This window comes from Lotus japonicus, chromosome 1 (assembly GCF_012489685.1).
Source record: "Lotus japonicus ecotype B-129 chromosome 1, LjGifu_v1.2".
NCBI classification, from domain to species: domain Eukaryota; kingdom Viridiplantae; phylum Streptophyta; class Magnoliopsida; order Fabales; family Fabaceae; genus Lotus; species Lotus japonicus.
Genome location: NC_080041.1, coordinates 122,218,507 through 122,234,122, shown reverse-complemented (window position 1 = coordinate 122,234,122; position 15,616 = coordinate 122,218,507). Strand labels below are relative to the sequence as shown.

Here is a 15,616-nt window from a genome sequence, read left to right as displayed (position 1 = left end):
TCCTCCTCAAAAGAATATGGCTTAATTGCAGTTTTGGTCCCTGATCTAACATGATTGTGCAAAAGTGATCCCACATGTTTAAAACGAGCGGTCAATGTCCCTAACGTTTGTACCGTGAGTGATTTAAGTCCTTCCATCCACTTCTGTTAGTTGACTAACGGAATTGCTGACGTGTGCTTCATTAATTGACATGCCATGTTGTGTCACCCTGCCACATAGATAAATAATTATTAAAATATTATTATGAATTAAAATTTTCCCAACCTCTTCTTCATCCCAGCAAATCTTATCCGAGCAAATCATAACTGTCTTTAAATCTTCATCTTCATCACCCTCATCATACTCACTCATCTTGATCTTTAGAAAAAGGAAAAAAAAACACTAATAAATTCAAACACACCCATAATTTATGCGACTTATCCACCATGAGTATCCTTCCTTCTCCATGGCTTTCCATTATATAGGGGGCTTTTACATTAAAATGGTGAAATGCTAAAGATAAGAAGCCAATGATAAAAAACAGACAAAAGGCTTGCTACAATTTGCTTCAATATATGTTAGGAATTCTTACAGTAAAGAAACCATAAACCCATATACACCCAGTATACAGACAAAGGGAAAAAACCAGAAACCAAAAACCAAAAACCCATACCCACTCAGAAAGTACCAGAATCCACGTCCTTGGCAATACCCCCATCGCTCCAAACCTCCCGAAAAATCAATTGAGATCCCAGAAACCTGTTCGTTCAGACTCAGAAATCTAAATCACCACCAACATTCACGCATAACACATAAAATTTGTACTTCCAGAAATCCAGATTGAGACCACAAAACCCTTCACCCAACCCCCTCTCCTTCTAGAAATCAAACACAAATCAGAAAATTAATTTTGTCCACCGAACCTTCACATCGCTCCTCCATATCCTCACCCTAGCCATCATCTTCCTCCTCTCACACCCACGCGAACAGATCTGGGACTCCATTATTCTCTCATAGATTTGCGACTCCATCACTCGATCTGTTGTTGTTGTTGTCGTTGCTGGGGTTGGGTTCTTCCCTCTCACCCAAAATGGTTTCATTATAGGGATTGGTGAGAGAGGGGACAAAGGTGGGTGCGTCTTGTTAAGTGGTTCCATATCTGAGAAGAAAAATATAACAGTTCTTTCAAAGGTGCAAGAGCCGATTTTGATTTCAGATTAAGTTTTCTTTTGTGCCTTTGGTTGAAGAAGGTGAAAAATGGAGGTTGAAGATGAGTTTCTGGTTAAAGAAGATGGAAGATGAAGGTTAAAGATGAAATTTTTAATTTGGGGAAAAATATTTTAATAATTATTTATCTATGTGGCAGGGGGACGCAACATGCCATGTCAATTAATGAAGCACATGTCAGCAATTCTGTTAGTCAACTAACAGAAGTGGACGGAAGGACTTAAATCGCTCACGACACAAACGTTAGGGACATTGACCGCTCGTTTTAAACATGTAGGATCACTTTTGCACAATCATGTTAGATCAGGGACCAAAACTGCAATTAAGCCAAAGAATATTTAGTTTTTCTTAAGAGAGGGTTGTTTACCTCATTGCTTAGTTATAAGCAACATTAAAAAAAAAATTAAATTGGAACATGTTTAGGTGAAAATTTGATTGTTTAAAAGTAAGTTAGGTTTGATTTCTCTTAATTAAGGTCTTGAGTTTGAATTCTATAAATAGAAAAAAAGTGTTGGGAGAGTTAGTCTTATTATGATGTGAATGTTTTAAGTTTGGAAAAAAATTTCTTTTGTGTAAGACATGTAATGCGAACATATTAAATTTATAAACAAATATTTTTTCCAAAATCAAAATTATATTGATGAAGAAAATGTCAAAGATATATAACCCTCGTAAAAAGGATTAAAAGAAATGTTAGAGACAACTCAACCAAAAAAGAGCAACCGCCAACAAAGAAAAACACCAAAGAAGAAAAAAAAAGCCATCAAGCCATTAAACAAAACCCTAACGCACGAATCACAACCCCTCAAAACACCCCGAAAACCAACCAACACCCAAGACCCTCTCATTGGTACCCTAAGAAGACATGTGCGCATTGACCTGGGTTGCAACCTTGAAGAAGGCAACATCATTTTAGCGATCATACTCCATGCCTAAAAGTTCTCCCATCAAGATGACAATCCACACCATAGTTAAAATGTCATAAGACTCTGACGACTACACTGGCAAGACCATTAACTTTTTCCCTGTTGGTTTCGCTCAACTTCTTCCACTTTCACAATCTCATTGAAGCTCTCAACAAGGTCCTTTTTCTTTCTTCTTCATTTCTCAGGTTTCTTGAGCCTTCCCTTAGCCCTTGGGGTATTCACTTGATCCCTAGGTAAGGAAACACACGAAACACCCTCTACAAATAGCAAAAGATATTTATGGGAAGAACATAGTGAGAGGATAGCATGAAGACGAAGATGAATCTCTAAATATATCATTAATCATCGGTTCTTCATCCTCAAATAAAGACATCATTCGCCAATCCTCCACTTCCCTTTGTTAACAACAGAAACCCCATCGAGCTCCCATCCTCTAAGCTTTATTCGTCTTCGCTCTTAATTAGGTCATCAAACCTGTGCCGCAAGAATCTCGCCAAAGTCACCAATAGGAACATTCCACCTAAACGAAAACCATCAAGGAGGTTAATCGCTTGAGAAGTAATCTCCAATGAAGAAAATATAAAAAAACCAAAACGGTATAGCTTCCCAATCTTTCTTTGCCTTTGGACGAACACATTCACAACCCTCCCAATTTAGGCAAAAAGCCCACAAACCTAATGATAAACGACAAAGAGGGTGTTTTTGTTTTTTTTTTTACAAAGAGGGTGTATATTGAAATGTGAGGCAAAAATGTTGATGGGAAACCAGAATGTGAATAATGAAAGAGTACAACTGCGCATGTAAATTATAGTTAGGGGTGAGAATAAGTCATACCGTTCGTAAGAGCCTATGGTCTTAACCCACCTCAGGTCTATGGTCCAAATTTATAAATAAGCAAGACCTAGACTTTTTTCAAAAGTCTATTTAGTTAAAAAAAAATGCTAGACCCATGCCACTTAAAAAGCAATACAAGCCTATTTAAAATAAATGTCATTTACCGTAAATATATTTTATCATTTTTTAAATAAATATATTTTATTATTATAAAACCCTAAAAAATTAAACACAATCGATTTACTTTTATCTCTATTGAGTAGCTTATAATATTGTTAGTTTATTTATTGAAAGATTTCTTTTAGTATAATTTAACACCTATGTTTGATAGTCTTTTTACATATATGTTTATCGTCAAACATAATTGTCTTATTATGAAATATGCAATTAAATAGGGTATCAGGACATATCATATTTTCAGTCAGGTTTGATCAGACTCGGAAAAAAAACATATAAAAGATAACAAGTGAAACTAAAACCTTAAATTTTTTAAATATACCGAGTTTATTTAAACAAAATCTATCTTAACCTAACATATTCCAGCTTAATTGCAGTAGTACATCCTAAAACAAAATTATTAAATGAACCTAGTCCTTTACACATTATTACATTTAATTTAATAAATTTGAAACATTATGGTAAAGTAGCAACGTTTGTCCTTATCTAACTCACTTGTTCTTCTATTTCAAAAAAACTTGTTGTTTTTCCCTCCTTAATCCAACAACACTGATCGTGAAACCATGATTCACTTTGCTTCCTCTCCAAACCAATTCCAATTGCAAGTGCAGGAGGGAGGGATTATGCATAAGATTGTGAGAAGTTGGAGATTCTTGAATCCTCCACCAGTTCATGCTGCAATGGACACAGCTCTCTGCGTTGAATCTCGGTAATTCATCCTGTAACCCATTTCAGTTCATTGATTCTTCTCTGTTTGATTGATTTCTTATTCACCATTATCATTTGATTCTGAGGTTGGTGCTGCTGCAAGCACAAAATTGAAAATTCTAGATTTTGCTTCATGTTGTCAAAATCGCGCTTCAAACCGTAAAAGCGTACGATTCTACGCTTCTGTCCGATTTCACGAGTTTCATTCACATCAAAATTCATTTTGGGCTTCAACGGGTCGGGTTTTGCTAAAAGCTTGGAACTTCATAAAAACCCTAGTTTCTTCACCTCTTTGAAACTGAATCTATCTCTCTCTCTCTGTGTTGTCTCAGCTCACAAGTTTGGTGGTTCTGCTTAACTGACTCCATCAGGTTTTTTTTTTCTCTAACTCTCTATGTTTTGTTTAGCTGTGTAGTATAAATCTTCAGGCTTCAATCCTGTTTGTATGTTTTGATTTACCCCTTTCTGGTATCTGTTCTGGTTTTGCTGAAGCTCCTCAACCCAAAGTTCTTATCTTTTTTATCTGGGTGTGTTTGTGTGTGTTAACTTGCTGTTATCTGTTTTGGTTTGTTATTTAGGGGAAAATGTCATCAAGTGCTGGTTCTAGAGGGTCTAGTGGCTGTGGTGATGGGGGTGGTGGAGGTGTTGTCCTTGGGAGTGGAGTATCTAAGGTGCAGAAGAGTGCTTGTGGGAATAGAAGGGCTATGGGATGGGGTAATGATGATTCGGTTGGGGATGCGAGAAAATTTGAATGTGAATACTGTAAGAAGGTGATATTAGGAGGCATTCCTGGATTGAAGGGTCATCTGGAAGCTGCACATAAGGAAACTGGAGCTCATAGGTTTGTTAGTTATGAATTTGAGCTGGGCAAGTGGGAAATGGTGCCCTTATTGCAAGAAAGATGGATAAATGAGTTAGGGGAGGGTGATGAAGGAGCAAGTAGCGAGGGTGGGAAAAGAAAGAGGATGAAAGGGGTTGATAGTCCTTCCACCAATATCATATTTAGGAAGAATTTGAAGGGGGATGCATGCAAAACAATTGCTTCGTTTTTCTACAACAATGCTATACCTTTCAGTGTGGCAAAGAGTGATGAGTTCAAGGAAATGGTTGACTTGATTGCGCGACATGGGATAGGATTTGAGCCACCGTCTGACCATGAGATTGGAGGTAAGTATTTGGAGCAACAAGTTATTTCCACCAAGAAGATTGTCGAGGAACATAAAATCTTTTGGAAGAGAACAGGATGCAGCATATTGATTGATGGGTGGACTGACCAGAAGAGGAGGACTGTTCTGAAATTCTCGGTAAATTGTCCTTATGGAACCATTTTTTTGAAGTCTATTGATGCATTTGACATAAATAAATCAGTTGACAAAGTCTTTAAGATGATGGATGATATTGTTGAGGAGGTTGGGGAAGAAAATGTTGTCCAAATTGTCACTGACAATAATGCAAGTTACAAAGCAGCTGGAAAGATGTTGATGGAGAAAAGGAAGAAGCTATATTGGACACCTTGTGCTTCGCATTGCATCGAGTTAATGTTCGAGGATTTTGAGAAGAAGATACCGCTTCACAAGGAGACAATTGCACTTGGAAAAAAGATTACAGCCTATATCTATTCAAGGAATGCTATCATTTCGTTGTTACATCAATTTATTAGAGGAAAGGATTTGGTTAGACCGGCCATGACTCGTTTTGCCACATCTTACTTGACTTTGGGTTGCTTGAATGACAAAAAGGGGGCATTGGTAAAGATGTTCACATGCAAGGAATGGAAATCCAGCCAGTTTGCAAAGACAAAGGATGGAAAATTTATTGAAAATCTGGTTGTAGATGGGAGGCTTTGGAAGAATATCGGGATTTGCCTAAGGGCAGCTCGTCCTCGACTCAAAGTGCTTCGTTTGGTGAATTTAGATGAGAAGCCAGCCATGTGTTTTATTTATGAGGAAATGCACCAGGCTAAGGAGAAGATACAAAAGTCCTTCAATGGTGTAAAAAAACGGTAAATAGTTATTTTCCATTAGTTTTGTTTTTATCTTTGTTGGTAAACTAATTCCGATTTCTCCATTCTTTAGTTATATGCCTCTATGGGACATCATAGATGAAAGATGGGACAACCAACTGCATATGCCTTTACGTGCTGCAGGCTACTACCTTAACCTGCAAATACATTATAGTCCTAAATTTAAAGCTGACTTTGAAGTCACACGTGGACTATATGATTGCATAGCAAGAATGGGGGGAAATGTTGAAGAAAGAAATAAGATTCATAGTCAACTTGAAAATTTCAACAATCGATCAAATTATTTTGGTAGTGATCTTGCCATTGGGCTGCTCAGGAAACATACTCCAGGAACGTGGTGGGACTCTTTTGGATTTGAGCATCCAGAGCTCGAAAAATTTGCTATCCGTGTAACAAGCTTGACATGCAGTTCGTATGGTTGTGAGCGTAATTGGAGTGCCTTTGAGATGGTAACTTTTGAAAATTTGAAATGAATTATATTTCATTCTTAAAGTTACAGTAGTACCTACTATGTGTTAATTGTTTTGTATTTGCTTAGGTCCACTCAAAGAGAAGAAATCGCTTGAAACAAAAGAAATTGAATGATGTTGTTTTTGTGATGGCTAATTCAAAATTGGCCAAGAAGAAGCAAGCTAGGTGGGTTGCTAGGCCCGCTAATGAGCATAACATTGATTATCTTTCTTCAGATGATGAATGGATTGTGGATAGTGATGAAAATTCAGATAACTTTGATTTGGATACTCCAAATGAACACATTTTTGTTCAAATTGGAGAGAATGCTGGTCGTGTTGTTGGTGGCTCTAAAGATGATTTGGAGATTCCTGATTTTGATGATGACGAGGATAATGATGATGAGGATAATGATGGAGAGGATGACATGGAAGATGATGACTATGATGGTCATGACTTGAAATATCTGCTAGATATCTAGGTTCCAGAGTTGGGATATTTTCTTTTGGTGTTTCAATTTTATGTGTTGTCAAAAACTTCTGTTATGTGACTTATGGGTTGTATGTGACCAGTGACCTTATGAATTTTCAATTCAAGTTTAATCAAATAGTTATTGCAAGTTATTGGTCATAATCCCTTCTATTAACATGTTTCCCTGCCCTTCCTATCTTAGGTAGGATACCAATTTTGACAAGCTTGAATATGGTCACCAAGTAATACTAGATTGAAGTTACCTATAAATAAAATGGAGAAATGGTTGGCTTTTTTAGCTTTATTCATGAATGTTCTTTGCTTGTTGCTGTGTGGGATGATAAAGGTAACGTTTATTGAAGATGTATATTTGTTGAAGGACTTGAATGTATACACTGTTTGCTTGCACTCCTTCCTGATTTAAATCATGACACTTTGCTTAAATTTTTCAAGGAAATTATGGGCATTACCTTAAATAATGTGTTATTTACATTGCTGATCCTGAATGCCTGAACTGTACTTTGAGGCAAAATGATAATCTTCATACTTCCTGCTATGGTAAATCACCATTTAATGTCTGATCACAATGATGGATGCACAATGGAGTGCTCAAGTAAGGTGCAGTTATCTTATATTCTTATTTATACTTTTTTCCCTATTGTTATGTACTCTAACTTGAATTTGTTGGTTAGCAAGGAAAATAACACATGCTTAACCATTTAAATAATTATAGCAGCCAAGTTGAAGCTATAATTTTCATGTAGTGAAAAACGTACTCCATTTTTATTTAAAATTTCCACTTTGTACATTTAATGCTGATGTTTTATTATGTTTAGTATGTCTTATTGAGCTTTTCCTAGCTTCTTAAAATTATTATAGTCTTTGTAAAGATGGTGGAGGTTGGTCCAAGGGATGGATTGCAAAATGAGCAGGCTACTGTTCCTTCCGATGTTAAAGTTTAACTCAGTCTCTTCTGGGTTGTTTGTTGTGATTTTCCCCTTAATACTGTCTGATACACATGTAATATTCTTTCTCGTTATTATTTGTCTTTGGCACATTTTTGCCATATTTACATCAAGTTTGCATTAGATCCTATACAGTCTGTTATTTATGAGTTTAATATATATTCAGAGCTTCTTGTCTGGATTACTGTTCCCATAATTATGTTGTGAGGGTTTTATTTTTCGGTCATGTTATCAAGAATGCCTATTGACTCACTGAGTCTTTTCTTTGCTTGTTGCATGAGTTGTTCAGGTTTCTTGTGCACATGTTATAATCTGTACCTCATTTTGAAAGTTGTTCTAAAGGCAGACTATAAATTATTATTTTTATTATGTAGAAGAATTTGTAGGATGTTGAAGTAGAGGATATAATATTACCCTATATGATGCATCAAAATTAATTTTTAGAACAAAACCATGAGAGCAAAGCCAAGTCTATTAGGAAGTGAGACTGCTGGTTCTGCAGAAGAAATAAAGAGTAAGAAGTAGAGTTGAGAGGCCCATAAAAGAGTGTATTCCACTGTGGTTCTTCTGATTAGCAAAAGAATCTTATTCTTTCTCTCCCGTAAGCATAAGCAACCATAGAGAAACACTGAATGACATCTTCATCAGTAGCAAATATAAAATGGTTAACAAAAGAAGAGAAATAAACATTAGCAATTATGTTAGTCTTGAGACTTAAAGATGATGCAAACCATATAGCTTAAGCATCAAGACAATAAAAGAAGTGCATGAGCAGTAGATTTATGACTTGAGTTGCACACTGAATGAACAAGATGGTTCCACAAAGATACCTCTATTATGTAGATTAACTCTAAATGAATATCCTTTGTTTGCTCGCCAAATAAATTATTTATACCGGGGCAGAGATTAACCATTCCAATTTTTTGTCCAAAAGGTATATGAAGGATTTGAGAGGGAGCCTGCAAACATTGGTTGATAATAAAATTGTAGCCTGACTTTGTACTTTGTAGGATACTGAACTACACTTATGCTTATGCTTGTATATCCGGTTCCAAGTCCAGACAAAGGAGGAAAGTTGTGTTAGGTCTCGGCAGTCAACGTAAACTCCATCGATATCTTTAATATGGACTTTGTAGAATACTAGTTATAACTTATAAGAAAAGTGTCTCTATATGATTTCATCATCTGTTCGACGCAATGATTGAAGAATGGAAACAATTTTACTTGCGAACACTGGGTTAAAGACGTTAAAAATATGCTCCCTGTTGCAATCTTCCTTTTAATTATGTCCCCACTCTAGAAGGAAAAGAGAAAACAAAACTACTAGTCATGGATTCTATTTGGGAACAAATGTTGTTGGGTAGATCAAAATAAGACATAATATAAGATGGAATGACTTGGACAACAAATTTAATTATAATTCGCCACCCCATCCTCTAGATCATACACGCGGACCAACAATGTGTCTTTCTTTCATTTTCCATTAACTTTCGTTTTCCACACATTTCGAGTTACAAGAATGGAGATGTGACAATTGGTAATGTCTTGTCACATCAACTCTTTATCACACCTACTTTATGTCCTTCAATATTTAAGGCATGATGATCAAAATAACTTATTTCTTTCATGCTCTTTTATTTCTTCAAGACTTGTTCTTGAATAGAGTTGAAAATTTGAGTCTTTCATTTATTGATAATATTTGGGACACTCAAAGATTTATCATAACTCCCCACTCTTTAGACTATTTAAAGCTCAATGTAAACTCATTAATGCTGATACTTGACACATTTCAGCTACAAGAAAAGTGATTCTTATCAAGATTAATCTTTTGATTATAAGCTTGGTCATAATAATTGAGAATACCCTTTAATACATTGAGCTTCTTGTATTTATGATATGACAAAAATAACGCTACCATCTGAGAAAAAAAATGTGAGAAATGGTCCAGGGGAGCGTGCTATTCTTATCCCATGAAGACAACTAGACAAGATGACTCAAATGCATACATCAACATTGCAGATAACACTACCACAAATGATAAAAAAAAAAACAAGGTGAAAGTGAATCTCCATGTCTTAATCCACTTTCTGGAAAAAATTCAGAATAATATTGACAATTTAATAAAATAGAGAACTTCACAGTGAAATATATTGTATAATTAAAGAAGGAATTATATTTGATGAAGTGTACTATGTAAGAAATGTTATTTCACTCTTACATAGGCTTTTGACACATTTAACTTCAAAGCCATCATTTCTTTTTACCTAAAATTTTCTTTTTCATATAATAAAAACACTAAAAGGCTACAAGGGAAATGCTTGTTGAAGTCAACGTGTCAAAATTTTACTTTTCTGATCTACGTTAAACTCAATGTAACAAATTATAGTAACTTCTTTATTAGTGCATTGAGATATGTGAAATCACGTTTGCGTCAGCTTCCATGTAAAAAAAATGCACTTGATGGATCTTATATGATTTTAAGTTTTGTAAAAAGTGAGTATTTTTTTTTGGCATTTCTAAATATTTAAAACATGTCAAGCAAGTTCATCTTAGTCGTTGTTTCCCTGTATCCAGATGCAGTCAGGGATTCTCAATCGTGCGATCAAAGATTCATTGACTCAGAATTGAAGTGTTAACTATAACTTAAAATAATGTGATTAAATTCGAACCGGGCGATTTGGATGACTTAAAACAATGCGATTAAATCAGAACCGTGGGATTTGATCCAAGGGCTATAAAGTGGTAACTTCCCTGAATTCAACTGGCGGGAATCTGAATTTTGTTTCCCTCCTTATGGAGCCATTAGGGTTCCTTCTTCTCAATCCTAAATAAGAAGGTTTCCCAATTTCATTCTTCTCATCAATTCTTCTCCAAAGGGTTTATCATGAAAAAGCCCTAGATTGTGCAATCGCTTTGTTGCTACATTTCCCCCCCAAAAAACCCAATCTTTGAAACTGACTCTACCAGGTTTGATCTCTATCTTACGCTTTGCCTCAAACATTCTCAACCCTAAAGTTCTTATCTTTTTCTCTCTTTGTGTCTGAACCTGCTTCTATTTGTCTTGGTTTGCTATTTAGGGAATCATTGTCATCAAGTGCTGGTTCTAGTGTACTAGTGGAATTAGGATCGAAATGGGAGACAATCGCGGCGATTCGATTATACTTTTCGAATGCGAATACTGTCAAAAGGAGATAACCGGCGGCGTTCCCGGATTGAAGATTCATCTGGAAGCTGAGCATAAGGAATCTGGAGCACATGAAGAGGTTAGTAATGAATTTCAGAATGGCATGTGGAAAATGGAACCCTTATTGCAAGAAAATGAGTTAGGGGAGTGTGATGAAGATGAAGCAGAAAGTACTAATTGTGGGAAAAGAAAAAGGAATGAAGGGGTTGTTGAAGGTACTTCCACCAATATCATATTCAAGAAGAATTTGAAGGGGGATGCATGCGAAGCAATCGCTTCGTTTTTTTACAACAATGTTATTCCTCTTCGCGCTGCGAAGAGTGATGAATTCAAGAAAATGATTGAGTTGGTCGCGCAACTGGGCAAAGGATTCGAGCCGCCGTCCTGCGATGAGATTGGAGGTAAGTATTTGAAGCAGCAAGTTAATTCCACCAAGGATATTGTGGAGAAACATAAATCTTATTGGAAGAGAAAAGGATGCAGGCATGCAGCATAATTATTGATGGGTGGACCGACAAGGAGAGGAAGACCATTCTGAAATTCTCGGTAAATAGTCCTAATGGAACCGTTTTCTTGAAGTCTATTGATGCATTAGACATAAATACATCAGTTGACAAAGTCTTTAAGATGATGGATGGTATTGTTGAGGAGGTTGGAGAAGAAAATGTTGTCCAAATTATCACGGAAAATAATGCAACTTACAAAGCTGCTGGAAAGATGTTAATGGAGAAAAGGAAGAATTTATATTGGACACCTTGTGCTACACATTGCATTGAGTTAATGTTGGAGGATTTTGAGAAGAAGATACCGGTTCACAAGGAGACAATTGCGCTTGGAAAAAAGATTACAGCCTATATCTATTCAAGGAGTGCTCTTATTTCTTTGTTACATCAATTTACCAGAGGAAAGGATTTAGTTAGACCAGCCATGACTCGTTTAGCCACATCTTACTTGACTTTGGGTTGCTTGAATGACAAAAAGGAGGCATTGATAAAGATGTTCACATGCAAGAAATGGAAATCCAGCCAGTTTTCCAAGACAAAGGATGGGAAGTGTATTCAAAATATGGTTGTAGATGAGGGGCTCTGGAAAAATATCAGGATTTGCTTAAGGGCGGCTTATCCTCTACTCAAAGTGCTTTGTTTGGTGAATTTAGATGAGAAGCCAGCCATGTGTTTCATTTATGAGGAAATGTGCCAGGCTAAGGAGAAGATACAAAAGGCCTTCAATGGTGTAAAAAAACGGTAAATAATTATTATCCACTAGTTTCAATTTTATATCTTAGTTTGTAAACTAATTCCAATTTCTGCATTCTTTAGTTATATGCCTCTATGGGACATCATAGATGAAAGATGGGACAACCAACTGCATATGCCTTTACGTGCTGCAAGCTACTACCTTAACCCTGACTTACATTATAGTCCTGGATTTAAAGCTGACTTTGAAGTCAAACGTGGACTCTATGATTGTATATCAAGGATGGTGGGAAGTGTTGATGATAGAAATAAGATAGATTCTCAACTTGAAGATTTTATCAATCGATCAAGGAATTTCGGTAGAGAACTTGCCAATAGAGTACTTGGGAAAATCACTCCAGACTTGTGGTGGGATACTCTGGCATGTGAACATCCAGAGCTCAGAAAATTTGCTCGTCGTGTAACAAGCTTGGCATGCAGTTCCTCTAGTTCTGAGCGCAACAGGAGTGCCTTTCAGATGGTAACATTTCTAAATTTGAAATGAATTATATTTCATTCTTAAAGTTACCCAGTACAGTAGTACCTACTATGTGTTAATTGTTTTGTATTTGTTTAGGTCCACTCAAAGAGAAGAAATCGCTTGAAACAAAAGAAATTGAAAGATGTTGTTTTTGTGATGGCTAATTCAAAAGTGGTAAAGAAGCAAAAGCCTGCTAATGAGTATAACACTGATGATCTTTCTTCAGATGATGATTGGATTGTGGATAGTGATGGAAGTTCAGATAACTTTGATTTGGATTTGGATTCTCCAAATGAACAAGACTTTGTTCAAATTGGAGAGGACGCTGGTCGTGTTCTTGGTGCCCCTAAAGATGATTTGGAGATTCCTGATTTTGATGATGACGAGGATAATGATGGAGATGAAGATGGCATGGAAGATGATGACTCTGATGGTGATGAGTTGAAATATTTTGTAGCTGTCTAGGTTCCAGAATTCGACTGGACTAGTTTATTCTGGTGTTTCAATTTTTGTGTGTTGTCAAAAACTTAAGTTATGTGTCTTATGGGAATTGTGTGCGATCTTATGAATTTTCAATTGAAGTTTAATTAGATAGTTGTTGTGATTCATTGGTTACAATCCCTTCTATCAATATGTTTCCCTACCCTTTCTATCTTTGGTATGATATTGATTATGACAAGCTTGAATATGGTCACAGAGTAACATACAAATTGAAGTTACCTATAAATAAAGGGGAAAAGATGGTTGGCTTTTGTAGCTTTATTCATTAATGTTCTTTGCTTGATGTGTGGGATGATAAAGGTAAAGTTTGTTGAAGATGTATATTTGTTGAAGGACTTGAATATAATTATATGCTGTCTGCTTGTACTCCTTGCTGATTTAAATTATGACTGTTTGCTTAAACTTTTCAAGGAAATCATGACCCTTACCTTCAATAATCTGCTATTTACATTCCTGATCTTGAATGGACAAGGTAAATCACAAATACAAGGCAGCTTAGAGATGCATTTTGCAAGTTCATTGTAAAATGTTAGTCTCGATCCCTGAACTGCACTTTGAGGCGAAATGATAATCTTCATACTGCCTGCTATGTGGTATATCCCCATTTATGTCGGATCTCTTTAATAGATGCGCAAAGGAGTTCTCAACTAAGGTGCAATTATCTTATTTATACTTTCCCGGTTCCCCCCCTATTTATTATGTATTTCAACTTGCAATTTGTTGCTAAGCAAGGAAGATGACACATGCTTAGCCATTTAAATAATTTTAGCAGACAAGTTGAACCTATTATTTTCTTTTGATGATAAAAACAAGTCCATTTTTAAATATTTTTTTCCATTTTGTACTTTTAATGCGGATGTAATATGATGTTTTCATAATCGTCTTCTTGAGCTTTTCCTAGCTTCATTAACATTCTTTTTTGCCCTTTTGTTTGAAAGTTTATGACTAACAATACATCCAATACAATGCTTCAGCTTCTTAAAACTATTCCAGACTTTGTAAAGATAGTGGAAATTGGTTGCAAAATGAGAAGTTAACTGTTCCTACCGATGTAAAAAGTTGAATTGATAAAACTACGAATTTCTTCTGGGTTGTTTGTTGTGATTTCCCTCTTAATACTGGCTGTATCCCTTGTAATATTCTTTCTTGTAATCATTTGTTTTTGGTACATTTTTTACCATCCAGGGATTTGTGTTGTCTTTAGAGCCCTTAGTTAAATTACATTCTTCAATTCTTTTAGAGTTTTTAATTGTAAAAAAATTCGGTTCTTTCCTTTATGCTTTAGTTTGTTAATTTTTTGATTTGATATGTTATTGCTCCTGTAACTAAGATCAGTCTGATTTCCTGTATAGGGATTTCCATAGTGGTAAATGCTGAAGGAGTGTCCAAGTAGAACATCCTTTGGTTCTTTCCTATGTTATATCTACAAATTAGTCAGTTTTCTTGATAATCTTTACCTTGGTTTTTCGAGAAACTGTTTTGAATGATGTGGTCAGTTTCTATTTCTACATGCTACAGCTTTTTCTACTGCCATTGTTTTGACCATTTTCTCCAAGATTACCTCAGTTAGCTGGCTAGCCAGGCACCAACGTTGTATATATAACCATTTCCAAGGCTTTAAGATGGTAGCTTTTGTGGGCTGGTTTCTTAAAAAAGGGTTTCTCAATATATCTTTTGTGGTTTAATATCATGGTTTTGGGTGTTATCCTTGCTTTTTCCAAGCCTAATTGAAGAATTTTCAATTTTGCTATAAAATTTGCAGATTCTTCTAAAAAAGTAGTCTTTCTATGTGTAGTTTATATGTTGGGAAAAATTTATTTACAAATAGTCCAGAAATAAATGGTTGTATTCTTTTTGAAAAGGTGGATTTCACTCTAGCATTGTCGATTGAATGATAAAATCAAAAGTTACTGATAGAAGAGAGCCATAAAACAGTTACTGATAGAAGAAAGAAGTAACGTTTGTTTACAGAGGGTAAGTTTGGAAATGTTGAAGAAGTGAAAAAATTAGCATTAAAGGTAAAGTACTGAAGAAATTAATTTTCAGTATCTTACATTTCTTTCAAGGCCAGAGGGAAAGTCTTAGCATTCATTTTTGCATTCTTTTTAACTATTTGCATACCAATTGTGGAGCTCAGATAAATAATTTGAGGTCAAAATAAGATTTCAATACATAAATTAAAATATATTTCTTTTTAGTTATGCACGCACGCACTTTATGCGCACATGAACGCACACAAAGTTATAAAAAATAAACTAATTCATATACATCATCATGTAAAATTTACTAGGTAATTTACTATAAGTTATTTTAAGAACTTTGAAATATACATGAATACTGAAAATCTATTATTTATTATAGTATATAAATTCTGAAGCGCAGCTATTATGCTGCCACTTTATCAGTCTAATTATTTGTGTGTTGTTGCCAGTCTAATTAGGAGGTTCGGCAATAT

The 15,616-nt window shown here is 35.4% G+C and overlaps 1 protein-coding gene and 1 pseudogene across 3 annotated transcripts; both read left to right on the top strand.

Annotated features, from left to right (window-relative positions):
* Positions 1-3,661: 3,661 nt before the first annotated feature.
* Positions 3,662-7,062, top strand: LOC130730057 (uncharacterized). 3 transcript variants are annotated; one of them, XM_057581941.1, is made up of 5 exons: positions 3,662-3,852; positions 4,184-4,222; positions 4,430-5,853; positions 5,927-6,323; positions 6,413-7,062. In XM_057581941.1, the coding sequence occupies exons 3-5, from the start codon at positions 4,436-4,438 to the stop codon at positions 6,803-6,805; spliced, it is 2,208 nt and encodes a 735-aa protein (XP_057437924.1). In that variant the 5' UTR covers positions 3,662-3,852; positions 4,184-4,222; positions 4,430-4,435; the 3' UTR covers positions 6,806-7,062. The 3 variants fall into 3 exon arrangements, with proteins under 3 accessions (XP_057437924.1, XP_057437925.1, XP_057437923.1); XM_057581942.1 differs by having other exon boundaries at positions 3,662-4,088; XM_057581940.1 differs by having other exon boundaries at positions 3,662-4,222; positions 6,413-7,061.
* A 3,478-nt stretch (positions 7,063-10,540) lies between these two features.
* LOC130730056 (uncharacterized) lies at positions 10,541-13,422 on the top strand (annotated as a pseudogene).
* The last annotated feature ends 2,194 nt before the right edge of the window (positions 13,423-15,616 follow it).